Source organism: Populus trichocarpa, chromosome 15 (genome assembly GCF_000002775.5).
Source record: "Populus trichocarpa isolate Nisqually-1 chromosome 15, P.trichocarpa_v4.1, whole genome shotgun sequence".
NCBI classification, from domain to species: domain Eukaryota; kingdom Viridiplantae; phylum Streptophyta; class Magnoliopsida; order Malpighiales; family Salicaceae; genus Populus; species Populus trichocarpa.
This window is the reverse complement of record NC_037299.2, coordinates 14,020,605-14,047,197: the sequence shown is the minus strand read 5'-3', so window position 1 is coordinate 14,047,197 and position 26,593 is coordinate 14,020,605. Positions and strand designations below refer to the sequence as shown.

At 35.8% G+C, this 26,593-nt stretch overlaps 4 protein-coding genes across 6 annotated transcripts; 1 reads left to right on the top strand and 3 right to left on the bottom strand.

Moving 5' to 3' along the window:
• Nucleotides 1–4,754: 4,754 nt before the first annotated feature.
• On the bottom strand, nucleotides 4,755–6,672 carry LOC7476755 (protein LPA2). Its single transcript, XM_002321806.4, has 2 exons — nucleotides 6,139–6,672; nucleotides 4,755–5,092 (listed from the first exon to the last, which is right to left on the bottom strand). Exons 1-2 carry the CDS (start codon nucleotides 6,566–6,568, stop codon nucleotides 4,947–4,949), a joined length of 576 nt encoding a protein of 191 aa, XP_002321842.2. The 5' UTR covers nucleotides 6,569–6,672; the 3' UTR covers nucleotides 4,755–4,946.
• Nucleotides 6,673–7,779: 1,107 nt separating this feature from the next.
• Nucleotides 7,780–12,773, top strand: LOC7481825 (uncharacterized). Its single transcript, XM_002322375.4, has 14 exons — nucleotides 7,780–8,195; nucleotides 8,668–8,801; nucleotides 8,956–9,105; nucleotides 9,203–9,314; nucleotides 9,422–9,725; nucleotides 10,021–10,234; nucleotides 10,406–10,495; nucleotides 10,652–10,907; nucleotides 11,040–11,152; nucleotides 11,736–11,834; nucleotides 11,917–11,964; nucleotides 12,054–12,164; nucleotides 12,294–12,384; nucleotides 12,477–12,773. The coding sequence occupies exons 1-14, from the start codon at nucleotides 7,946–7,948 to the stop codon at nucleotides 12,575–12,577; spliced, it is 2,073 nt and encodes a 690-aa protein (XP_002322411.4). The 5' UTR covers nucleotides 7,780–7,945; the 3' UTR covers nucleotides 12,578–12,773.
• A 1,529-nt stretch (nucleotides 12,774–14,302) lies between these two features.
• Nucleotides 14,303–15,432, bottom strand: LOC7481824 (fasciclin-like arabinogalactan protein 12). The gene has a single exon (XM_002321805.4). It carries the CDS (start codon nucleotides 15,301–15,303, stop codon nucleotides 14,581–14,583), a length of 723 nt encoding a protein of 240 aa, XP_002321841.1. The 5' UTR covers nucleotides 15,304–15,432; the 3' UTR covers nucleotides 14,303–14,580.
• Nucleotides 15,433–16,007: 575 nt separating this feature from the next.
• Nucleotides 16,008–25,164, bottom strand: LOC7481823 (mitochondrial intermediate peptidase, mitochondrial). Of its 3 annotated transcripts, none has more exons than XR_008057483.1 (18): nucleotides 24,869–25,164; nucleotides 24,312–24,393; nucleotides 24,169–24,221; nucleotides 24,018–24,072; nucleotides 23,754–23,892; nucleotides 23,510–23,564; nucleotides 23,165–23,387; nucleotides 22,775–22,870; nucleotides 22,241–22,360; nucleotides 22,007–22,132; nucleotides 21,638–21,793; nucleotides 20,501–20,617; nucleotides 19,787–19,912; nucleotides 19,633–19,700; nucleotides 18,836–18,971; nucleotides 18,575–18,740; nucleotides 17,863–18,285; nucleotides 16,008–16,867 (listed from the first exon to the last, which is right to left on the bottom strand). XR_008057483.1 is itself a non-coding variant. In XM_002321804.4 (17 exons), exons 1-17 carry the CDS (start codon nucleotides 25,075–25,077, stop codon nucleotides 18,032–18,034), a joined length of 2,181 nt encoding a protein of 726 aa, XP_002321840.3. In that variant the 5' UTR covers nucleotides 25,078–25,164; the 3' UTR covers nucleotides 17,599–18,031. The 3 variants fall into 3 exon arrangements, 1 of the variants encoding a protein (XP_002321840.3); XR_002978185.2 differs by lacking the exon at nucleotides 16,008–16,867 and adding an exon at nucleotides 17,155–17,401; XM_002321804.4 differs by lacking the exon at nucleotides 16,008–16,867 and having other exon boundaries at nucleotides 17,599–18,285.
• Between the last annotated feature and the right edge of the window lie 1,429 nt (nucleotides 25,165–26,593).

Below are 26,593 nucleotides of genomic sequence, written 5' to 3'. Positions count from 1 at the left end.
AACCGAATCGGTTTTGGGATTTTTTTTTAAAAAATTATTAATATAAATTTTATAAATTTTTAAATTATTAAAAATTTATATAATTATTAATTTTAAAAACTGATTAATTGAGGTATAGTTGATCTGGACATCCCATTAATAATAATAAAAAAAACCCTACTCCCTATAGATTATTGGGTCATCTTGATGGGTTAGCAGTATATTATATTAAAAATAATTTAACATATTGAATTTGGACATTTCTCAATTTCAACACGGCATTTAACCTCAATTTCAACACGGCATTTAATTAATAATAATAATAAAAAAATACAATTTAAAAACTTAAAAGTTTGAATTAACAAACATAATTCAATATATAAAATATAAACCAAACTTAAACTCTCAAAATTGAAAGAAAATCCAAGTGACAACAATTATAAATATAATTTAAATATCCAAGATAACTTCACCATTGTCAAACTTAGCTTTAATCTTATTGACATTTAGCTTATATATTAAAAAATCAATATTAATCAAGTCCATAGTGAAACTACAACAAATAAATATATATTATTTATTGAAAAATAATTTATTTTAAATATCAAATCTATATATTTTTTATGTTCTAATTTTTTAAAAAATAATAATTATTTTAATGAATTTTAAAGTGAAAATCACTATAGAAAACAATCTCTTGTCATATTTCCATATAGGCCTAAAATAGAGTGCTGCTATCACCATATCCAGAGCCTAAAAATTCAATGAAATGATTTTCAAGGGTACATTTGAAGATATTAGTTGAAATTGTGTTTTGCTCCCTTATAGTTTTGAAAATACTGATTAATCAACACAAATTATAATTTTGTACAAGTTCCACCAGAAACTCTCTCTTAAAACATTAATATATATATATATATATATATATATATAAACAGTAACAACCAAAGCTATTATAGTGCCACAGTATTTAGTTAACAAGTCTATAGTCTTTAGCTGGTGCCTAAGATTCCTATATGTTCCATCCACCTTTTTAATCAGATAGGCCAAGCAGCAATCAGATTAAATTTTGGGAACCAGCTGGCTGTGGGTATCAAGTGGGGCATCAAAGAACAAATCTTTTTCTCTTTCAAATGAAATAAAAACTAATACTTTTGACTTAGGTAGGAAGGTTGGAACTCCTTAGAGTAGGTAAGGTTCGATGAAGTCACGCTAAAGAACAAAAGAAGAATGAAATATTTAGCATTGCATTATCTTAATCATGATTACCAGAAGAAAATTATATACTAATCAGATTCTTGAAACCTGATTAGCAAGTGATGGAGATAGTCATGAGTAGCAGCACTCAGACAGCGGTGGAAAAGTGGTAGCCGCGCCTGAACCCTGATCTTTGACCTACAAGAACACAAGTCATGACCTCTGTCTTCCTTTACCATAATCTATTGCCAAAAAGCCAGCCCTAAGCAAAGAATCCTGAAACCTATTTATACTTTCTTTTTAGCAAAGTTGTTTAATCCCGCGTGCGGATTAACCCTTGTCGATTAGAATGATGAAAAATCAAACCAGGTTTTAACTATTGTAATCGGGTCATGGGTTGAGCCATCGAGTCTCTACCAAATCAACCGTGAATTGAATTTTTTCTGAAACCCGACCTAGGGACTGTCGAGTCCTGGTTTGACTAGCTAGATAGGGCCGTTGTTGTGCTGTGTTTAATGCACCTATCAACCAAGCTGGTTCTTACCAAAACGAAGAGCTAATTACACTGCGTACGAGTTTATCATCCTGCTGTGGTAACGTTGCTATGGACTTAGCTGTATTCTCAACAGCACCAGAAAGAGGGCAATGATGTTTACAGCAGCTAGCTGCCAGTTCTAAATCTTGAGATTGAGGGTAAAGCTTGTAGCAACCACCTCTTGCTTTCTCTACATGCTGTAAAATTAGCTAAAAGCAAGCATTTCATTATCAATATCACCATAAAGGAATAAATGATGATCAAAAAAGAAGAAAAAGAAAAGAGAAAAAGAAACAAATTCCTTGAAGACTGTCCATATCATAGTCCAGCTCTTTTGATTTCAATGCAATAACTTCTAAACAACCTATTAAAAGAAGGGAAAAGAAATGGAGAAAAGCCATAAAGAACTCTGGTGCAGATTGATTAGAGCATTAAAAAGAAAGGAGGTGCGAAGGAAGAGCAAGCAATAATTAGAAGAGCGGGGGACCTCTGAGGATCATGTCATCTAATTTTCACGCAACTTTGTTGAAGAAGTGACACAAAGAGAACTTGCAATGAATGGAATGAAAATCTGAAACCAACTGATATGCGGGGGGGACTAGTGATTCGGTGACGCATTGGCGATGACCCTGAGATCTTCTTGAGGGACACCAAATGCATGATATTCGATTAACAAGTATAGAGCTGTGGGGATACATAATGGTCCAACCATACCAACTACAACAATCCCCGGAGCACGGAGGTAAACAAGATGGGGTCATCATGCAGCATATGCAAATGCACATACTCTTCAATCGAGCACACTGCAAGGATATTATTAGCCCCACATAGTAGACTGTATATGCAAATATAATCATAGCATTGAATTCCCAACTCATAAATCTCACCTTTCTTAAAAGCATCTACAATTGCCTGCAACTTCAATTAATCTTTCCCTTTTATATACTCACTCATTGATCTTTACTGCACATGAACAAACTACTCTATTAGCTAGAATTGAAAACTTACAACCTTGTTTCCTTGATGGCATATCAAGAACAAGAAGGGACATGTACAGATACTCATACACCTAGATAAATATGGAGGACAAAGTATGAAACCCACAATTGACATCTAACAGCGAAAATCACTGTTTTGCAATCAATTACTAATTTTGAGTAGAAAATACTGTACTGCCATTTATGAATTGCATGCATGTACAAGCAAGTGTCTCAATACAAGGTTGAATGACACCAAAAGAGGGGGGGGGGGGGGGGGTTCCTTTGGTAACAAAACCATCCATCATGACAGCTAGTATTGCACAATAAACATTTATGAGACTACGTAACTGTCTGGGAAATTCATTCATTGAACGATTACGGTTCTGGAAATTTTTTTCACTCTGCCTTTATAGTACTTAAATATGGAAGAATGATCTCATTACTCGAATTTCCAGTCTAATCAATCATTAGCTTGTTATTATTTAACATAGAGTATATATCATTCAATACTAACCTCACTGCCAAATTGAAGCTCATACCTGGCAGCAAAAGTACAACCCTCCACGAGATCAACATCAATAAGGCGTCAGTAAGATTTTCTACAACTTCTGCAGTCTGCAAACAGATGACGTTTACTAGAAAGACAGACTTCAAGACAGTCGCTTATACTTGATAGTGGCGGATTCAACCAACAAACAAGGCAAAATGCGAGCTGAGGTACTACTGCAACACGACAGTAGGAGTATCAAGAGCATCATGGTTCTCAGAAACTACAAAACTATCTGCTCTAGTATCTTCTACGCCCTTTCCTTAAGGGAAAAGGAGAATGAAGATCATTTAAGTGTTCATATTCAACGAGAAATATTTGCAAGAAACAGACTTAAAAGTAGGCACAGTAACCAAATCGAAAGAAATAGTTTGATAAACGACACCAGTACACCACTGCATCATCCATAAAATTGTTGAGAAATACCACCTTATCAAGTTTGCTTCAATCCCTGCACTAGTAACTAATAATAACACAAGTCGTTCTAATTCCAGAAACAGATGATGTGAAAATCCAAGGAAGTGTGAAGTAGACAAATTAAGACCACAGTTGACCAATTACTGGGGTTCCTGCCATCTTTAGTGTTTGGTGCAAGATTGCTGTCTTCCTTAATCTAATAGGCAAAAATAAGCTAGCCAGTGCTGCAGTACCTTATAACAAGTGATGGTAACAGAAGACAGTAAATCTATTAAGAAATTCAAGAAATTAACCAAATCCGACATCATAACATAAGAAGCAATACTCACACAATCACACAATCAGTAGTGTTTAATTAAGTTTTCATAGAAGAAATTCGGCACTGCAGTTTTCAACAGCCATATCAGTAACAAGTAGCCTATCTATCTTTCATGAAAAATAAACTTCAATATTTTATTCATTAAGAACAAAATTTTTAATCCTCAAAAGAGCAAAATTTTATTGTTCATGAATCACAAGACCATCTCATTAGGTATGCATTATGAATAGGCCATGTGAGTTTTTCTTGTCACAAACCTCATGTCCAAGATTGCAGCAATTGACAATGCCTATTTCTGAAGTTATACCACATTTGGTTTTTCTAATTTGTACGACCACCATCCAGATATCTTGTAATGCTGAGACCCCTCAGTCAGAATGGGTTATAAAGAATCAATATGCTGATAATATTCTTAATATTTACCCTACTTGTTTGGAGAAAACTATCGATCAGAAGCAGGTCCAAATGAAACCAGCACAACAAAGGATGGATTCCAACTCTCAAGCTTTGAACATAGAACTGCAAGCATTGATTCACAATGCTGGCAGCACTACCACGGGAAAGTGACAATTAAATTTCAAATTAGACTATCATGGCTTTAGAAAGTTGAAGCAAAAAATCTGGTCCATGGAAGAGAAAACTTGTCAATCATTCTCAGTCTCAAATTTCAACTTAACTTACACAGAGAGAGCAATAACTGATTACAACTTACCCTATTATCTAGATCACAGAAGCCAAATGCTAGACAATATGATGAGCAGCAGAATATGACATGCAGCGGAACTCAAATAATCTACTGCAGGTGGCTATCATTCCCTTGCAGAAAGATAAAATTTTATCTTATTCGATGTATCTTCATCAACTCATTAAAATACGTCAAAATACAGCCTAAAGAAACAACATATAACAATCACCCATAATAGGTAGATTGCTCCTCATACAATATGGAGATATTAGTTTGTATTCACAAAATCATTTTAGGTCTTTAAGATTCTCATTCTGCAGGTACTTCGAAACTCCATACGCAACAGTTCCAGCGACAAACAAGCCAACTGTAGGGGTGAAAGATGGGTATAGATACTTCACAAAAAATTTATCCCATTCTTCTGGTAGGAAGCCTGTTGAAGGAAAATGCTGAGTTATTATTTTTTTTTTATAGGAGCTAAGAGGTTAGTATTCATATACAATATGAGTAATAACTATAAAAACAAAGTAGAATCATTGCCTCATTTTCTTTATAATAGGAACAAGCTTTAGATAAGCATGTTAATGCTAGGAGGCATTATGCCTTCTTTTTGGTTGTTTTTCAAAATGGCACCAATTTCCTAAAGCATCCAGTCAGGCTAAGGGGAGTCTTAGGACGCATTGCACCGTTTCCTATACGTTGAATAATTTCCAAGTGAAAAAAGGAGAGAATAAAACAGAGGAAATTGCATCAACCTAGTAGCAAAACAAGCTCCTTTGTGAAAGAAATAAATTCCATTAACTTTACAGTCACCCTCTTATGGAGGACTAGCATAATCGTTCGGTTATGAACTAGCTATGCCAAAGTCATATTCATTGCTAAACAAATCAGGCAGCTAAAATTAGGCTATTGGATACTTTGTTTTATTCTTTCAATGAAATATATTGCTAATCAAGCCATGGTTTGACAAAGTTTAAGAATGTAAGAAAAACATCATCATTTTTCTTGTGGTGAAACTAAATTCGTTCATAGTAATCATAGCCATAAGGAGACACGATACCAAGCATAAACATTGAACACCAAAAAAGTACCAATACTAAATACGGATGATTATACACTATCTATAATTAAATAGAATTGCAAAAAAATTAGCAAAGCAATTTGATTTTGAGAAAATTGGCCATGCCAGTAGATAATCAGTAATTTCAACAAAACATTTTCTAACACTATTGAATCAAAGAAGGTCAGTATCCAAATTGACTTGAATAATCTAAAAAACACTTTTGCTTTCAGAAAATTTTCAAATCAGAGACTTTAATTAATTAAACCCAATTCACAAAACTCAATCTAATCTCGAAATTCTCCAAGATTTTAACCAGATTTTGACATTTGTAGCTTCTTTCAATTCATCCAAATATAACCAAATTCCATAAAAACAAAATAAAAAAATAAAGCAAAATCCCATAAATTCTGACATACCTGAAGCAGCAAGCAGAATGCCCTCAACAAGAATGATCCCACCAAGTCCTAACCAAGCAAGAAGAAAAGCAGTCTCATTTCTACCCTGTTCTTTAACTTTAACCTCATTTTCTTGGCTTATAAAACCTGGTTTCTCAGCTGGAGCCCTTCTAATTATTGATGCTCTCTCTCTTCTATTACCCTTTGGTTTATTTTTACTCTCGCTTCCACTGGCTGTCTTGCTTGTAGTAGCTGCTGCTGCTGATTGTGAGCCAAACCCTTGACCAGGTGAGACTGTGGAGGGTTTTTTCTCCGGTGGGGTTGGGTTATTTGTGGAGGTTTGGGCTATGACTTTGAGTTTGGTGGGTTTTGTCAATGGTGAGAGAAGGAGAAGATGAGAGGGTTTTTTGAAGAGAGAAGAAGATGAGGGTGAGTGGATTTGTAGCGCCATTTTCAGTTTTGTTGGTTACCTATGATATCTATTTCGCTGTTTTAACTGCCTTTTAGCTTTCTGGTCATGTAATTTGCCTCCCCTGTAAACTTGAAAATTGTACTGGCCTCCCCCAATTATACTATGGGTTTTCTTTTCCTCCCCCTCTTTGTTTTTTGTTTTTCAAAATCAAGCAATGAAAAACACAAGATTTAACATGATAGTCAATAAATATGTGGAAATCACAGTCAGCAAGATACGAGTTATAGCATGATACTCAATATATTAGCATGCAATATCTATAATAGAGCCAATCAGGAACTCAATTATACAATCTTGTCCAATTTTTAGAAGCAGTATCATACATACTACACCTAGGTCGAGATTTCACCTGGAAAATAGCTTAGATTATTCTATTATCGGATCAATTCATAGAGTCAATTTGAATTTATCAAGATGACATGTTTTTAATTTTTTATATAAAAAATTCATTAGTTTTAATTTATCAAATTTAAATTAAATTTGATCAAGTTTTTTTTTTTTAGTTTAACGTGGATGTCCGGGCCAGCTTGCGCGCACCTCGACTAATCCCACGGGTCCTGAAGTTAACGACTATGTAAGCTTCCAGTGGCCATCATATGAGCAACCACAGGGCTCGAACTTGAGACCACACAGGAAGCAAACCTCTTGGTCCCAAACTTTTACCACTGGACCACCACCTAGATGGTTAATTTGATCAAGTTTTAATTAAATTGTTAATTAACTTATCAAGTATCTAAAATTTAATTGAGGAATCAAAACTCAACTCAAGTTAGATTTTGATTAATGAATTTAGTATGTATTTAATATTATAATAGTTTTTACTGGTGTGATTAAAACAAATAGATTTAAGAGAAAAAATTTTAGTTATATTTTTAAAAATATAAATTTAAAAAATTATTTTGTTAAAACTATTATGAGATGGATTTTTCATAGGAAATAAATAAAAATTAAATCTTCAAAAATAAAAAATAGATTATTCGAGCAAAAATTATATAAGAGATATAACACAAAAATTAAAAATTATTTAAATAATTAAATATTTTTTTTCTATGATTGAATAAAAAACACAATACCAGCCAAAAACAATTTGAAGGGTTTTTCTTGGATCAATCCGGTTTTAAAAATAAACTGGATATAAATTAATAATAAATTCACCTATCAATTCCCGCCCACAAAACCAGACAAGAAAAAAAGAGTGCAGTATTCCCACTCTCGTGGCTCACTCCTCTCCCCAGCCAAAAAAATAAAGAAATCCCCAATTTCTCTACTCCACAACTCCACGCTCTCTCCTCTCCCATGTCGCCTTAAACTTCCACCCTATCCATTACTTTATGGACCTTTTCCCTCCTCCTCCTCATGTCTCTCCTTTCTCTCCCTCGCTCTTTCTTCTCCCTCTCCCTCTCTTCGCCGTCTCACGCGATCACTTCCCGCAGAAACCGATGCTTCAGCTGCTCTCTCTCTGTTTCTAAAACAAGCAACGCCACCTCGCCTGCGATTCTCTGGTTCAAGCAGGATCTTCGTCTCGATGACCACCCTGGCCTTCTACAAGCTTCCAAGTTTCCTGCTTTACTCCCTCTTTACGTTTTCGATCACCGTATTCTCTCCCGTACGTCGTCGTTTTTTCATCTTTCCTCTCTTTCAAATTGCTGCCTCTTTTCTGACTCCTTTCCTTTTAGTTCTTAGTGAAAACTAGATGATGAAGAAGAATGAAGAACTGTTTTATTAATTTCTCATTTAACACAGAAGTGTTTACATCAAGTATATATATACAAACGTGTGCCTAGAAAATAGGAGCTACAAGTGATTGAGTCCAACTCAATCAGTTCATCTATACCAGCTGGAATTGTAGCAGATTGACTTCAACAGGAGATCAACATCTTCTTATCTATAGCAGATCAACTTCAGCTTATCTTCTCCACACTTAGCAAATGAAAATTGGAGTTCCAGATAAAAAATTTAAAAAATCATGACTCGTCGTCTTAGGACAGTAAAAACGACTTGTCGGTTAGAATTTTGTGTGCATGTGTGTTGATTTAAATTAAGGGTTATATATATATTTTGGTGGTAATGTTGCGCAGGTTACAATGATGAGAAGCTAGAACTGGTTCTTTTTGCGTTGGAAGATTTAAGAAAGTCACTAAAGAAGCAAGGGTCTAATTTGATTATCAGGTTTGGGAATGCAGAAAATGTGATAAAAGAGCTTGTACTAGAGGTAGGTAGTTTGGTTGCTGTTATAGTTGTTACTACATTTTGTGCTTGCTCTGTAGATGTTATGATTTATAGTTGTAGTTTAGGCGCTTTGAGCTGAAACCTCAAGAGCCCATTTGGTTATTTTGTTGATTTATAGAGTAGGATTGTTGGAACAGGTGAAAGCTGCAAATGTGTTTGCGGAAGTGGAGGTGGAGTATCACTTGCGGGAGATAATACATGCTGTGGAAGAGACATTAGTGAGGATGCCTTCGTTTGATAGGAGTCCGGAGATTGTGTTGTGGCAGACTCCGTTTTATGATATTAAGGTAGTCATCTTTGTCATTGATTAAGTGATGTTTTCATTCGAGGTTGTGTTTTATTGTCGGTTTTCTTTGTTGGTTTTGTGGTTTGTTTTGTTTGTAGAATCTGAAGGACTTCCCTGCTTCGTACGATGAGTTTGAGAAGCTTCAATTGGCTGTAACTTCACCTCTTCTGCCATCAAGATTGCCTAGTGCAGAAATGGAACTGGACTGGGGTAAGTTTCTTTGTTCAAAAAATGGAAGAGAATGGTTGTTTTGTAGAAGTATTTGATTTACAATTGTGATTAAAGTAAGGGGAGATGATGACTAGACCGTGGATCAGGTTTGCTACCCACTTTGGATAACTTGAAGAAGTTTGTGAATGAAAGTCCTTCCAAATTGAATGAAAGTTGGGCTTTGCTCAAGGAGATGTCAAGTGAAACCATATTGCAGAAGCAATTATCAAAGTCAGGGAAAGTAAGTTTGAATAATTCAAATTTCAAGCATTCCAAGAGGAAGAGACTGGATAAATCTGTTTTTGTTACACAAAAGCAAAATGTTGTGGGTGGTGGGACAAACAGTGTGCTTAATGCATTGGCTGCATACTTGAGATATTTGGAGGGAACTGCTCGGGATGACTGGCAAGAGTATGTGCTGATATGTGCATCATTAATTTGTGAACAATGATTCAGGAAGTTATGCTCCGTATATGAGTTTATCTATTTGACTTTGTGGTTTCTTTATTGTATTAAGAAATTACAAATGCTAACTGGATGGAAAAGTATTATAGTCAAATTGATGCATAGAATGTGGAAAAAAGAATAGCCTTAACGTAGAGCCCTGTTCACCTTTTACTTGTTATGTTCTGTAAAATGTGTTACATTTGTTGTTTCTGATTTGAAACTTCAAAAAACACAATTGTTTGACTTGATTTGATGCCAGGGTACATGAGAAATTGCGAACTGCTGAAATTCGTGATGGAGCTTCATTTTTTGCGCTCTTTGGCCCTGCCCTTTGTCTTGGTATCATATCTAGAAGGAGAGTTTATTATGAATCAATTAAATACGAGAAAGAACGAAATGCTGGGTTTCTATCACCCTTTGGATATTCAACTGCCACAGTTTCTGCTTCAGCTGACACAGTGTGCTCAATGGAGGTAGGCTGCTTTAGATCTACTATGCCCATGTCATTAAATGTTTTCTAGATGTGCATTCTATATTATCTACTTTGATTTTCTTTCTTTCTTTTTACTTTCTTTTTCCCAGTTTTGGAATAACTTGTTTGATTTAGATAAGCTTTTAATGGATTGTAGTGAAATTTTGTGCAGTGGTATTGGCTTCTGCTTTTAAAAAGTCAATTAAGTGATGAAGGAGCGTATCCTATTTGGATATGGAGATGGAATGGTTATCTAATTCAGGTTTGCAGCTGAAAACCGATCTATAAATTTAATTGCTTTTCTTTGAATCTCTTCCTGCTGATAGCAGTTCATTTTATACTGGAAAATATGTTAGCCAAGATTAGTAAAGGAGTTTTGTAATTTTTGCTTAAGAATTTTTTTTTAATGTAATTTCAGTATACAGTTGTTGGCAATAGAGGCCCTGCTGTTCTTCTCGTTCATGGTTTTGGTGCATTTTTGGAGCACTTTCGTGACAATATAAGTAGTATATCTAATGATGGGAACCGAGTTTGGGCTGTCACGGTTCTAGGATTTGGCAAATCAGAGAAACCAAATGTTGTGTATACTGAACTTATGTGGGCTGAATTGGTGAGAGATTTTATAATTGAAGTTGTCGGTGAACCAGTGCATCTCATGGGAAACTCTATTGGTGGTATGTTACATGTTCTAATCTCTTGCCTTCATGTCTAATTTCACTGTTTACTTATCTAAAAGCTCATATATTTAATTGTCATCAATTGCTGCTCTCCAATACTTGCTAATTGTTATTGCTCTCTATCTCCAGGCTATTTTGTAGCTCTTGTCGCCTACTTTTGGCCTGCTTTAGCCCAGTCTGTTGTCCTTATCAATAGCGCTGGGGATATTATTCCAGCATATACTTCTCCGCAATTCACCAAAGTGAGTTTTAAATAAAGATTTATGCAAATGTCATCCTTGACTCATAACGCATATCACATTTGTCTTTTATTTCTTTGTTTTGCTCTTAAAAAGTGCCATCTTGATCAATTGAGCTGTTTATGAAATAGTGTTCATTGATTAATCTCACCATTTTCAATTTTGTTTGGCCGTTTTTTCACCATCAAGCTGTACAGCCTATTTGTCTATCAAATAGAATGTCATCCTGAGGCTGTCCACACTGTCTATCCACTTGAATAAATTATCCATATTGTGTTATTTGGATAGGAGTTTAGTAGAATAATAACTGGAAGATGCTCACATGATTTGGGGTCCAAAATGATCATTGGATGCTGTGAAGTTTGTGCATTCTCTGTATCAATAGCAATGGACATGTACACGAACACACGTGCACCTTATCAATCTGCTTCAATATTAGGAGTAATGGCACAATGGGAGTTTTTCTGAAAACTATGTTCCTTGCACGCCTTTCACATGTCCTCCGTACTGTTCAGCCTGAAATACTCAGTAAGCAGTAATTTCGTCTGTGATCTCCTTATTTGCTTGTAATCTAATAATGTTCCAGGTGAGAGCGACTTCAGGGGCTACGTGGCTTGGTGCTCGACTCCTTTTGTTTTACTTGAGGCTGGGTTTGGGAAGCATAGTAAAGAATTGCTACCCAACTGTAAGTGATATCTATTTCCGCATTTGGTCTTACTATTCACATCCAAATGTTGCATCTTATTTCGCTGCATCATGCCTTGCAGAAAACTGAGAGAGTTGATGATTGGCTTATTAATGAAATGCTAAGAGCTGTATCCTTGTCATTAGTGAAAGCAAGCCCTTTTGTATTCATTTCTGCAGAATTTAATTTGACTTTGTTAGGCCTTAACACACACAAAAGTCTTATGATCCTGGTGTCCTAGTGGTACTAGAAAGTATTTTCAGTTTCAATCTTTCACTTGCTCTTAATTATCTCTTGGAAGGCTTCGAAGGCAAGGTTCTAATCATACAGGTAAAATCTCAATATAGTGGAAATATTACAATTTTGTGTTTTCGCTTTCTTTTCCTACTTTGCATAGCTTGATAGTCCAACAATTGAAATGCTGTGTATAAGCTATTGGTTGATCTATTTGCTGTGCAGGGAATGAAAGATCCTATAACTGACTCCAAGTCTAAAGTGGCTATGCTCAAAGAACACTGTCCTGGGGTCGTCATCAGGGAATTGGATGCTGGTAATTTTATCACCCTGTCATCAAGTTGATGCTTATTTCATTCTTTTCTGCGAACCACTAACCAGAGGTCCTTAATTTGATTGTCATTTCAGGCCACTGTCCTCACGATGAGAAACCAGAAGAGGTAAATTCTATAATTTCTCAATGGATATTGACAATAGAAAGTAGAGTTCTCTCTCAAGCCTGTTCATAGTTTGTACATAGCTGCGTAGCCCAAAGGAGACATCATTTTCTTTCCCACGTCATTGCTTTCTTTCTCGATTCTTTTGATTCTTTGGCCTCATCCCTGAATGCAGGGCCATTTATTTGCATGATGTAATGAATACTGTAAATCACACATGCTTGAGTTTAGCATTTGATTAACAACTTCTGATTCCAGAATTAGATCACTGAAGTGTTTTTTGTTTCATTTGGAAGTTAATTATTCAAGTTTTTGTAATTTATATCTTCAAAAGACATGGTACTCGCCGATTTTCTCAAAAAATACGTTTCCGATTTTTGGGCACCGTTGACTTGGCCCCGCCATTTACAATAAAAAGAGAAGAGTAGTGCTCCGTGGCACGAAGCCAGCCGTTAACAAGTGTCATGCCATGAAAATGGAACGAAACTATATAGATTGTTGTCTGTTTTCCTGTAGCTACCATAAAATATGCTGTTTTGAGTTTTTTTTTTATATAAAACGATGTCGCGGCTTAAAATTTGAAGTGATTTTTTAAGAAATGATTTCAGTTTAGTCCTTAACATTCTAGGTTTGTACAAAATAATTCCTTTTAACTTCAGTTTGTGTTAGATCTAGGTCCTTGAATATAGAGAGAGGAGATAGAAGGCAAGGTTTATTTTTTCGAGAAAAGGATGCTATGTCACAAACTTTTAAGGGCTTGTTTGTAAATATAATAGAAGTTGTTTTTTAAATTATTTTTTATTTAAAAATGTATTAAAATAATATATTTTTTATTTTTTTAAAATTTATTTTTGATTTCATCGTAACAAAATTTTTCAAAGTATAATTGGATTGCAAAACCAAATGAGGTTTAAGTGATTTTTTGAAAATGATTTCAGTTTAGTCCTTGACATTCTAGGCTTGTTCAAAATAATTCTTTAAATTCACTTGTGTTAGATGTAGGTCCTTGAATGTAGAGAGGGGATAGAAGGAGGGGCTAAGATGAATATCAGAGTTCAAAATGAGTTTTTACATTATTTTAGAGTATTTTTAGATGAAAATAATGTATAAATTGTGTGCGCTCATATGATCTCTCTTCAATGTTGCAATGGTTCAGGAAGCAACTATGGGTTTGCACAGTGCATAAAGAGTGATTAAACCGTTCTTTCTGGTGAGGACATAACTCTGCTGAAAGGAGTTTCATCAAGCAATGATTATTAATCAAGAAAAATTCTACTAACCATCACCAAGGTCCACAAAAATAAAGCTTTTCTTATTAAATCTGACTCGGCTTAGAACTTTAATTAAAACTGATTGATTTTTTAAAAAAACTTTTTTAAAACAAAGTTGTTTCTACTGTTTTAATTTTTCTTTTTTAGAATTAACCCACCGGACTCGTCAATTGTGCCTGGTAGACCCCTATAACTATGCATAGAATTTGGAAAACAGAAATGGCATAGCATGGAGACTTTCCACCTTCTACACCTTATGCATTGTAAAATGTTCTCCTGTTTCTTATTCGAAGCTTCAAAGCGCATTTGTTTGACTTGGTATCATATCTTGAAGGAGAGTGCATTATGAAGCAATCAAATATGAGAAACAACGAAATGATGGATTCATCTCACCATTCTGGTACGTATCGCTGTTGGCCTGCAGCTGATGCTGTCTGCTCAATGGAGGTACTGTGGTGTTTTACAATTAGCTGCTCTGGAATTCATGGCCATAAATTTATTGTGGTACTAGAGAAACAAGGAAAAAGATCAGAGAAAGTACAAGTGATACATAAGCTTGAATTTCAAAAATGTTACAAAATTCCAACATACATGAAAGCTGCAAACCCCCCCCCCCCCAAAAAAAAGAAAAAGAAAAAAGAAAACCCTCAAAATTCAATCTTAAGCATAAACTTGAATGGTACAATGAGACCATAACAACAATTATTCACACAAATCATTGGATTCGATCCGACTCTACAAAATCATAGCCCACTTAAAAAAACGAGAGCAATCCATGCAATAACCTCATCAAAACCTTCTGTGTCACAAAGAATATATTGCTGCAACCATGCAAACTCCAAAGAACACAACATTGTTCAGAACAGTAAAGCTTACTGCCCCAGAAGTATCCGCAGGAGATTCTGGACTCGCTGCAGCTTTGGATCTCTTCTTTGGCTTTTCAGGTGCTGGTGCTGGAGTAGGAGGTTTAGGTGTAAAGATATCAAGAGGAAGAAGCACCTTGTCAACCTGATAAACAGCTAACTGGTTATCAGTGTAGATAGTGCCGGATACGCTTGTATTTGTAAGCCCTGTGGTTATATTCACAGAGTTTCCTGTGGTGGTTACATTAAGCTCTAACCTGCCACCTGATCCTGCTTGTGTGGTCAGAGGGTTGCTCACAGTCTGGAACTGGGAACTTGATAGAAATTGTGGTATAATGTGAAACTGTACTAGCTCAGCCTTTTCTTGATCGCTTAGGGAGTTGAGGGTGCCTGATTTGAGACTTGAAAATGCGTTATCGCTAGGTGCAAAGATGGTTATAGCATTGTTTGTGTTGTTGAGCTGGCCATTCAATGTGACATCCTCTTGAGTGGCTTTCAAAAGCCTGATAAAAACGCTGAACTGACCACCTTTTTCTAGGACTTTGGTGACATTGGTTGGACCAGGTGGTGCTGGGGCTGCAGCTGGTGACTGAGCTAGGGTTGGAGGGCAATGAAGAAGGAAGAATAGAATAAAAGAAGCTGAGAACAGAAATTGTGGCACCATTTTAGTGGTTTTTGGATGAGGTGGGCTATATTGCTGCTACTAGCTACAAGTGTTTGATGCATAGAGAGGGGACGGAGAGGGTTTTTATAATTATAGCGGTGGAAGATTAGAGTTAGGTGTAATGTACAATTTTAGTTCAGAAACTTAGCTGTTAAATGGCTTATCTTACTTCGAAGGTAAAGGGAAATCAGTGGAGAGAGAGGAACAAACACTGTTGCAACAACTAGTTTGCTTGAAAACACAGAAAACAGGAAGGAAAGAAATAGCAAGTGGGTGTCTTGACAATAAGGATGTGCATTATTTCCTTTGCTTTTACCAGTGAACGTATTTTGGGTGAAAATCGATAATATTGCTTGCCACAATCTTAAGAAAGATTGATGGTGGCATGGTGTACCGACCACATCAATGTCATCCTCTGACCATAAATTATATGTTCTCTACAACTCTGATTGCATCTTGTGGGTTCCCTCTCCGTTGACTTACATTTCTTTTGCCTTCTTAGGTAAGCTAAACATGAAATCCCACCAAAGCTAACAGTACGTAGAAACATGATCAGATTTGCAGCTGAAAACTGATTCAATCATATTGATTTTCTCTAACTCCCTTTGCAGCTCGTTTTTATGCATTTTATTCTGGAGAATATGTTAGCCAAGATCAGATAATAGATTTCTGCATTCTTTTTAAGATAATGTTCCTATTTCAGTACAGTTTTTGGCCATCTAGGTCCTGCAAATCTTCTTATTCATGGTCTCGGTTCATTTTTGGAGTACTACCGTGACAATATACACAGTTTGTCGAAAATGAGAACTGAGTTAGGCTATCACAGTTCTAGGATTTGAAAAAATCAGAGAAGCCATATATACTGAACTTTTGCAGGCTGAATTTACGAGAGATTTTTATAATCGAAGTTCTTGGTGAACCGATGCATCTCTATTGGTGGTATGTTCCTGTTCTAATTTCGCCGTTTACTCATCCGAAAACTCATCTACTTGACTATTAGTTGCTGTTTAACGCTCATCTAATGGTTGTTGCTCTCTATCTCCAGGCTATTTTTAGCTCCTGTTGCGTTCTTTTGCCTGCTTTAGCTCAGTCTGCTGTCCTTACCAACGGTGCTGGACTTTTCAGTGTCCTCCAAGTTGCCTCTTTGAGTTCTGTTCAGCCGGAAATATTTGCACTGCACAGTAATTTCTTCAGAGATCTTGATGTTTGTTAGTAATGTAAAGATGTTCCATGAGAGACCGAATTCAGGGGCAACATGGCTGGGTTGAACACTGGAACCGGAAGCATAACAAAGAATTGTTATCCAACTGTAAGTATCCATCTATTTCCACACTGTTCTTCCAGTTCACATCCAAATGTTGCAGGGATTTCCTTTTTTACTGCCTTTCGCCTTGCAGAAAACTCAGTGAAATGCCAAGAGCTATATCCTTGTTTCTAGCGACGCATGCCTAGTAGAGATGTCTCTCAAGACTCTTCATAGTTTGTACATAGCTGCCTAGCACAGAGGAGACATCATTTTCTTTCCCTCGTTATTACATTCTTCCTTGATTCTTTGACCCCATCCCTGAATGCGGGGTATATTTGATATCATAACAAATAGTGTAAATAATACATGCTTGGATTCAGTACCTAGATAACATTTTTTGTTTCTAAAATCAGGTAACATAAGTGATATTTGTTCCATTGCAAGTAGGCTATAGATACAGGCAACAATGACTTGGTTATAGGCAGTGCCTGGTTTAGTGATTAGTGATGACACCGTGTTTTTTTTTTTAAATAAATTTTTTTCTTTAATATTTTTTTAATTTTTTCAAATGTTTTAATCTTAAAAATATTTTTTTAAATAAAAAATATTCTAAAAAATAACTACTATTATAATCTCAAACAATTCCCAAAACAAACAAATGCCTGTGTAAAGAACATCAGTCCTTTTGACAAGTTCTTACCATCCGTCAAAAAAATTAAGTCCAATTCTGACATCAACTCTCTTCATTGTTGCAATGGTTCAAAAAGTAGGGGATGGGAAGAAGCATTTAAGAAAAATCGAGCACTTCAATCCTCTTTTTGGGAGCAGACAGTTCTTCTGAAAGGATGTGTACTATCACCATGCAAAACCATTGAACATGAAAAATATCAGCCAAGTATCAAAAACCAAGATGAAGAATTTAAATGCTATTTCTTTGTTTTTTTTAATGAATTAAGAAAGATAAGTAATTGGAAAGAGATGAAGGCTATATAAAAAACCATGCTCTACAGAAAGAAATCAGCTAGGAGCCAAAGGAGCAGAAGGCTATATCAAGTTAATCCACTCGAATTTTTTTAGTTAATATTATTCAAAAAATCAGTGAAATTCCGCCTCTTTGTTTGCAATTACAACAAAAAATTACATCAAATAGCTAACATCTACAAACACTTTAATCTGTTTGTCAGATGAGATCGAAGCAAGGATTAAAAAAGAGCTGCGCTCATTCACATCTCAGTCCATGCCAGGTATTAGTGAGTGCTTAAATGATTGTGCTATTTTTCTCAAATTCAACAGGACTGCCAGGACAGGCTTACCTTGACAACTTCTGGTGATTGGTTGCTCGCAATTACCCTGCCATTCCTGGCTCTATCATCTTCCACATGACATAACATCTTGTATCTTCCATACACAACTATTCTCTTCCCATGCTTCCCTTGAGATTTATTTTGGTTGGTTACAAGCAGAATGGCTCCTACTCATCTCCTACCAACTACCAACTACCAACCTTGATTCTTCCAAGAAACATGTAATGTCAGGAACGATCCCTCCATCACAATGCTTTAAAATGCCTTCCCCTACCAGATCGTTTAATAATTCAGCTGGTTCTTTGGATCCACCATGCTGCAACACTTTTGTTCGAAGAGCAGTTCCTGCAGTTAATGAAAGTGGATCCTCTTGGCATAACTTTTTCCATATGGTTGCAGCAAAACATTTTGCATACAAGTAGCTATAATAACCTGCACAGATCAAACAAAAATCATCTCAGAACTGCATCAACTGATATTAAACTTTGCTCGAGAAGCATCTTTGAAGTATTATATTGTTTACTCCTTATCATGTGTTTTGGGTTGGGGGATGGCGCTTGAGCCAAGCCTAATGGCTTGTTATTCTCAAGTAATTTATGACTTCGGATCACATTGATGCACAAAAACTTTTCGCACACAGTGTATGTCCATGCACATGGAAGCAAACAAATTCAAACACATAATTATCAACACAGAAAATTCATGTGCTCAAAGATCACACCTGCACCATAATTTACAAGATGGCTGAATCTGATCTGCCAATTTGTACCCTCCACATGTTTCCAGCTGGTGTGCTGCATTTTGAATTCAGCAAGAATAGAGCTCATATCATTGGGTGAAGCTGGTTGTTCTCCAAAGAGTGTTTGGTCAGCCAATGCGTAAAAAACCTATTTAACACCATGAGCAAACAAAATTTGGTAAAACTTTTTTCTTTGCTTGTATATAAAATGTGCTAACAGGAACCATTCTTAGGAAAATAAACCTGGCGTTGCAGTTCAGTTGCAGCAAACATATCTCTGGCACCTTGCATGGACTTCACCAACTTCTCAGGTATTATTTCACCAGTTGAGTAGTGCTTTGCAAATGTCCTTAATACTCTGTAGTCCCAGGCATAGTACCTAGGAATGACACCAAGAGAAATTTCAGGTTGATTACCACAAACACAATAAACTCACTCTCAGTGCTCACACACATAAATATAAGCATGGGACAGGTTATTTCCAGCCATGTTAGAACTTTGAATGGGATAGAGGCGGCGGTGAGTATGAGGTACACCAACTTAGGAAGTTAAGAGTTATATAAGTGAGATATTCTCCAATATATTGGAGTTCAAATGGATTACTTCAAGAAGGAAGTTAGAAGAGATTCATTAAAAATCTTGGAATATTTATTATGATGCATATGAAATGACACAATCACGAAATTCTAAGATATCTGAAAGCAATTATAACTGCGAGAAAGAGGGGGAATGGTGGATGCAAATGATGACGGGAAACATAATTATTCTTATTGTATTTTCATGTCACACGCTGCTGAGCCAAATTGAGACATCAGACAGTTTCTTTTGGGACCAACTCTTGATAGAGCATTCTTATTGGCTAAAAATGATTTCAGGACACCCATATATGATCAAATCACCTAAAAACATGAACTATCCAACCAATTTTTATTTAATGTATCAACAGTATTATAATCTCCGAAAGCAATGGAGATAATCCAAACAACAAAAACAAGAAGAAAAGGTGGATGGCAATTAAGAAATTGCAATATTCTACTCACTCAAAGAGGTTTGAAGGCATTTCAGCAAAGTCAAGAGCCACCCTGGTGCCTGAGAAATGTTGGTAATCCTACAACAATAATCAAGAGATGATTGTAATTGAGCATAAATCGATGGCCATATTACTTCACTTTGCAGTAAGCTACAACAATATACCGTTCTCGAGAACAATGAATGGAGAGCATGTCCAAACTCATGGAATAGAGTTTCTACATCACCATGATTAAGTCTCACGGTTGATGAGCCAGGTGAACCAGAAAAATTGCAAAGAAGGGCCACAACCTGCAGTATAACCAATACTAAGCTAAATGAGAAGGGGAAAAAAAACTGAATCAATCTTCAGTGAATCTATGGAAAAATTCTCTCTAAAATTTACAGTTTAGGTGTAAAACATAATTTCATGCTTAAATCTTTTAGCAAATGAACAAAACCACAGCTCTACATAATTAACTAACCACCCACTTTTAGTTACAAAAATTCACCCAAGAGTTTATACTTTCTAAAAGTTTACATAATTATCATAAACCACCAACCTACGTGCTCCAGGTAAAAAAGTGAATATTGAAGAATGATACCTATTAACTGAACATTCAACAGCCCTAGCATGATGGACCAGATACTAAAAAAAAAGCTTCATCAAGGGAATATTTAGGGAAAGCCAGGGTTAGTTATAAGTTCATCTTTCTCTGGTCTTAATAAAATTCCAACACGAGAACATTCTTATTTATGTACTCAGGTAGAACTTTCCAATTGAAAAAGTCGGAATTCCAAATTAAAATTAATTGCCAAACTATGAAAGTACTACATTCTATGATATTTGGAAAAACAAAAGAATGCTTTGACCAAGAATGACAAAATCTATTAGCATACAGGAAGTTGGTATTCTGTCTCAGAAATGCGGCAGCCTCCTTTAACAGCAAAGTTAGCACAACCTGGATATTTTCCTTTCCTGGAGTACAAATCAAGGTATAGATATCCCAAGTCACCCTGAAACAATAATATAATGCCTCAGCTATATTCGACAATGTCAAATCACATGAGCATAAATAAAAACTGTATTTTATGCCTACAGAAATGGTAAAAAAAAGCTGCCTGTGGATGTTGCCAGAAAGTAAGGATTTATTGAGAAGTTCATGAAATTTGGCAGTAAAAAGTAACTGATCAACTTTTTAATCATTTTACTGAAATGGCAGATCAATGGCAGCATCTAAAATAACATGAAATGATCTGAACGATTGTATGAACATCAGACAGAGTCAAGGCAGCAAGAGTTCAAACTTCAAGACATTTAGCCACGTGAAGAGAGTACAGAAACTGGCCTGGCTGGATAAATGTCTCCGAGTGAGAAGTAGCATTTTATTTACTGATACTAAAGAATGTGTTTGTTTCAACTCCACTGTACTGAAGTAAGATCTCAATACTCTTTGACTCAAACAAGTCCAACATGGGTTAACCATAAAACTGAATGGTTTTTGTATCCCTTTGGGTGCTGTTACCAAAGATTCGAAATGGAGCTTAATTTAAAGAAGGTTTAGTAATCCAATTATGATGGGTTATGCATGAATTTTCTTAATTCTGGAGAGGGGGAACTGATGTTTTGACAATAGTAGGATATATTGTCATCATGGACTCACCAGGAATAAACGTGGAAACATGTTAACCGGTCGAACTCATGTATAATTCAATGTGCTAGACACACACACACACACATGAGAACAGGGCAAGAGAAAATATGAATTATAAATACACCTACAGAATTATCATTACTTTTGTTAGAATGGTTTACAATATTCATAAATATGGACTTAAAATCTTCCATGTGGAAACATGTTAACCGGTCGAACTCATGTATAATTCGATGTACTAGACACACACACACACACACACACATGAGAACAGGGCAAGAGAAAATATGAATTATATATACACCTACAGAATTATCATTACTTTTGTTAGAATGGTTTACAATATTCATAAATCTGGACTTAAAATCTTCCATGTATATACCTCTTCAGGATGATGAAGAGACATTTTAAGCACATCAGGGTGCCACGATTCACCTGGTGCCATGGGGATGTTGCGAAGCATTGCACCAAATAATGAGTTGACCAGCACTTTCAAACCTTCAATACATTGTGGCAGAGGAAAATACGAGGCTACAATCTGCATCAAATAGGAAAAAATATCAAGATACAAAACCTGTCATTTGAAAGAGTGACGGAGAAGGATATCAGAAAACAGGCTCTATACTGAAAATATAAAGGTCAAATACTTCAACTTTGGAAAGTTACCACTCTGCATTCACAATGGCAACCATGAGGATATCTATTCATGAAAAAGAATTACATAAATAAAAATCAGATGGGTATGACTTACAGAAGAATCCAAATTATGAGCAGAGGATTTCATCATTGCTGTATAGTACGTCTCATCCCAGGGCTCCAAATCAATACATCTTTGACCACATTTCTCTCTCTTAAAATTCCTAATTGCCTCAAACTCCTACAGGGAGATCGACTATTCATTTGAGTGCAAAAAATGTGACTCCAACCACAATGACAAAGTATTCTAATCCACTCTTCAACATTATAACTATAGAGAACAGAATACCTCATCAGCCCTTGGCCTAACCATCTTGCTCATTTCATGCAGAAATGAAATCACAACCTCAGGTGATGAAGCCAAGTTTGGTTTCACAACAAATTCAGCATAAGATCTGTATCCCATCATCTGCATTGACCAAGTAAAAATTTAACTAATTTTAAACTGCAGGATTAACGTCAAAATTCAAAACAATAACATAGATTTCTAAAGTTTTAATTGCTAAAGCATCACCATTTCTGTTTGGTAAAACAAAATGCATGCTGATTAGAGACACAAAATTCTGAACTGAGTATATAGCCTCAAGAAGCCTTTATGCCATGCCCTATTTGGGGTTCACACTGAACATAAAAAGACTGAAGAAACAACCCAATCTTGGAGGGATGACTTCTCCAAGACAGTAAATCCAAGGTCTTCACATAGATGCCAGAATAAGAAAATCAAATGCTTAAAATTACTTTTCAAATGCAACCACTTGTGTAGATGATCAGTGCCTGATTACATCATACATGATTTTCAAACACTTCAGATACTGATAACAACCTGGGCCAGTTCATGACGAGCTGCAGCAAGCTTATCAAGTACTTCAAGGTTTGCATGTGGTACAGAGTTTCCTTGGATATATGCCATCTTCCTAACCTGAAAATAAAATTAAAAAAAATAAGGAAAAGAACTATGAAATTTAGCGATAGCAATGGAGAAGCATGTACATCACACACTTATATAGATATGTTAACAAGTCAAGATATGTCAATTTTCTTCTATTTTGTAACCTAACCGGTCTGAGTAATTTCATTTGTACAATAATGACTAGAATATCAAAGCAACAAATAATAAAATCCAGGAGCAAGAAGACACATCACACAAACTCAACTTTCCAAACAGGAAGAAAACAAGACTGCCAAATATTTGTAACCAACAAGATGAAAGTACCTCTTCATCTGAGACCCAATGCATCACAGAAACCAGCGTACGATGATCTGTTGTTATTCGCAGTCCTTTTTCTTTCATGTTATTCCATGACCCTAATGATCCCGAGGAACTTCCAGAAGTAAAACGGTGAACGGGTTTTAGGAGATGGTGTATGTGTTTTGGGATGCGAGATGCTGGAAATATATCCACATAACCTGGATCAATAGTAATATTTTCACCAAACCTGACAGAATATGCACAAAAGGTATAAAACAGGATAAATAACCAAAGTAAATAGATGTAACAAATCAATGAGCTGATTGAGTTATAGAAGAGCCAATTGAGCAAAAGTGATGCTATACTTACTCTCTACTTAGCTGAAGGATGCTTAAATGGAGCTGATTCACTCTAGCTAACTTCTCTGCAAAGCAAAATTAATATGTTCATGATCTGTGCAAGTAAAATTTTATAAGTGGAAAATTTGACCACAACATAACTTAAAGTCAACAGCTAATAACTCTATCTAACTTAAATTTATATGTTTATCTTCTATAGAAGAAAATGTTTTACAGGCAGTGGTACAGAAAGTCAACAAAAAAAGGGTATATACCAGGAGGGAGATGAATCCCGCCCTTCTCAAAATCAATACGTAATTGATTGGCAGCCCTATGAGCCTCTTTTGTGAGCAAATGTCCATCTTTCTCTGCTCTTTTCACCGCAGCATATAAAGTATGATTCGTATTGAGGTACTGTCAGAGGAGAGCATGCCAAAGTCAAGAAATAGCTAATTGACTTTCTAGACAAGAATAGAACCAAATTACAAGGCAAGCTGTTAAAGCAATTCAAATACCAAATACATAATTGGTCACCTCACATGTAGATATTCATTAATCCTCATCGATGCCTTACCAGCTGCCTCAACAAATTCCCTGACACATATCAGTGAATAACAAATATTAAGCACATCTACTACATGAGACACATGTTCTGATAAAAGTTAATACTCAAGTCACAGAAAAAAAAACCTGTCTGGATGAGTATTTCTACAAAGTTCCGCAGAATCCACAACACAACATACCTTTCAAATAAAAACACCACAATCATTCCAATAACTAATAACACGAACAACATAACAAGGATGCAATAATGCACTGAGCGACGAGATTACCGTGTTAGAAATCTCATCCATAGCTCGTAAAACTTCAGCCGAGGAAGGCATACTGGAAATATAATTAACCAGCTCCCCTGACCTAACAAACATGAAATTCAACTTAAAACATTCTCCAAAACTCAATTTAAATTCGAGGTCAAAACTTCAAAATAAAATAAAATTGTATGATATAAAACTAAATGATATCTTAAACCCTTCTTCTCAATTGCCAAGAAATAAAAAAACTTGAAAATTTCATGCTTTACAACCTCATCATTGTATAATATACGTATTAAACCCCCATTATACACAACCAGAATTCAGACTAAAAAAATGTCTTAAAGTTCAATAAAGAAACCAAAAGAAAGGAACTTTACATACAATACCCAATTTCACTACCATTTAAACTTTCACCTAACCCATTTCAGCTTTAGCATCAAATTACACTAATCACATAACAAAAGCTTTCAAATCCCTTCAATTTCTCACATTTTCTCAGTAACCAAACACATGCAAGAAAATATAAAGTTCAAAACTTGTCTTATAATTTTGAACTTTCTAATGTTTTTGGTTACCTTTCAATGGCATCATCAACAAAACGTTGAAACCCTTTAGGGGTTTTTAAATGATCAAAACCGTAGAGTCCCGTGGTGGCGGCAGCTCCGTTTAGTTGAGGGGCGACCCAGGTGCTGACGTGGCAGGTCAAGACAAGAGTCGGATAGTTTGGTTTGAGCATGCGTTTGTGACAGAGCACCGCCGCATACCGGCGGATTAGGGCGGACATTGCTTGGTCGTGGTGGTGGTGGTGGTGAGGAGAGGCTTTCAAGAGTGTGGTTGTTGAGGTCTCGAGTTTTTGAATTGTGAAATTTAGAAGTTACGCCGTCGTGTCAGGGAAGGTGCAGGAATTCATTTTTCGGATAACCTCAAATGAATCACTGTTCTATAACACATTTTCCAATTAGGTCCCCAATCTATATTATTTTCTAATTTTGTCTCAAGATAACCAGGAATTCTCATTTTGATCCTCTCATCAACACACGTGCCTAGGGTTGTCTATATTAAGCCAATTGAGAAACTGCTGTGTCTAACTGCCGACAAAAGAATCCACTTAAGATTCTTCGAGGTACATTAAGGACCTAATTAGTTTAGTTCTAATTTTACGAGATGTATCTGAACAGACCGACATAGATACGAATGGGCAGTGCTCTTTTTTTTTTTTTTAATCCAACCTGTTTTTCAAGTTATTTTTCATATGAAAAAACATCAAATTGTTTGAAAAGTGTTTGTTGATCGTTTAAATATGCTAATATTAAAATTAAAAAATTAAAAAAATATTATTTTATAATTTTAAATAAAAATAAAACACTTTTAAAAAATATTGAGGATACATTTCCAGACAAACACTTGGTTAGTTAAAAGTATAAATTAGGAGAATTCTACAGCACATATGCCAGGAGACTCGGCAAAGAGCATGGCCATCTGATCCTACAGACAGCTCCTACAAAGGGCAGGTGATGACTTGGAGAGAGAACTGAGAGCATTCTTTCTGTTACCTGATCATAGCTTGTAAGAAAATGCATTTAAGAGGGAATAGCAAATCCTAGATCTCTGTAGCCACAGTCAACAGAAGGAAACAATCTTGCAGCCATAAACGAGAAGTGAATGCAACTTGAGATTTATTTTGGTTTCTATAACTCATGAATCGATAAAAATATTCAACCTCCTTGTTTGAATTTACAGCTGTAGGATCAACTAGAATAATGTGACCTGGTTTTCTACTTTCTCAACCCTTTTCTTCCTAGGGCTTCCCACTTTTCCCACAGATTTCTTCGATCGTTTTGCTTCTTTTGGTCATAAGAAGCAGCAGAACTTAATTTTCTTGCTTACAGATGTTGATGTTTTTCTTACTTTTGGATCAGTACGATGTGCAGTATCTCCACTCATTTTCCACTTTGAATCCTCAAAAAGACGTCACGTCAGGAACTATTCCTCCATTGCATATTCCCTCACAATCCCTTCCCCTGCTAGATCCTTCCAACAATTCAGCTGCGTTTTTGGCTCCACCAGGTTGCAACAGTTTAGAGTTCTAAGAGCAGTTCCCGTGGCCAGTACTGAAAGTGGACCCTCCTTGCATATCTTTTCCCATATAGCTGCAGCAAAACATGCACCATACAAGTATATCCACACGACCCAGATCATTCCTAATATTTTCATCGAACCTGATCAGAGAGTGCTTACAAAAGTTATGTAATAGGACCACACAATCACATTGATGTAATAAGATGAAAATCCCATGAAGA

What these genes read in the sequence shown, in the direction of transcription:
- LOC7476755 (XM_002321806.4), bottom strand. Translation starts at nt 6,568, where the DNA reads ATGGCGCTACAAATCCACTCACCCTCATCTTCTTCTCTCTTCAAAAAA. An exon ending in CATTCTGCTTGCTGCTTCAG is followed by an intron (nt 5,093 to 6,138) that starts GTATGTCAGAAT and finishes TTCCTTCAACAG; the next exon opens with GCTTCCTACCAGAAGAATGG.
- LOC7481825 (XM_002322375.4), top strand. Translation starts at nt 7,946, where the DNA reads ATGTCTCTCCTTTCTCTCCCTCGCTCTTTCTTCTCCCTCTCCCTCTCT. An exon ending in CTTCTCCGCAATTCACCAAA is followed by an intron (nt 11,153 to 11,735) that starts GTGAGTTTTAAA and finishes ATAATGTTCCAG; the next exon opens with GTGAGAGCGACTTCAGGGGC. An exon ending in TTAATGAAATGCTAAGAGCT is followed by an intron (nt 11,965 to 12,053) that starts GTATCCTTGTCA and finishes CACACACAAAAG; the next exon opens with TCTTATGATCCTGGTGTCCT.
- LOC7481824 (XM_002321805.4), bottom strand. Translation starts at nt 15,303, where the DNA reads ATGGTGCCACAATTTCTGTTCTCAGCTTCTTTTATTCTATTCTTCCTT.
- LOC7481823 (XM_002321804.4), bottom strand. Translation starts at nt 25,077, where the DNA reads ATGTCCGCCCTAATCCGCCGGTATGCGGCGGTGCTCTGTCACAAACGC. An exon ending in TTAGGCCAAGGGCTGATGAG is followed by an intron (nt 22,133 to 22,240) that starts GTATTCTGTTCT and finishes ATCTCCCTGTAG; the next exon opens with GAGTTTGAGGCAATTAGGAA. An exon ending in CTCTTCATCATCCTGAAGAG is followed by an intron (nt 20,618 to 21,637) that starts GTATATACATGG and finishes TTATTGTTTCAG; the next exon opens with GGTGACTTGGGATATCTATA.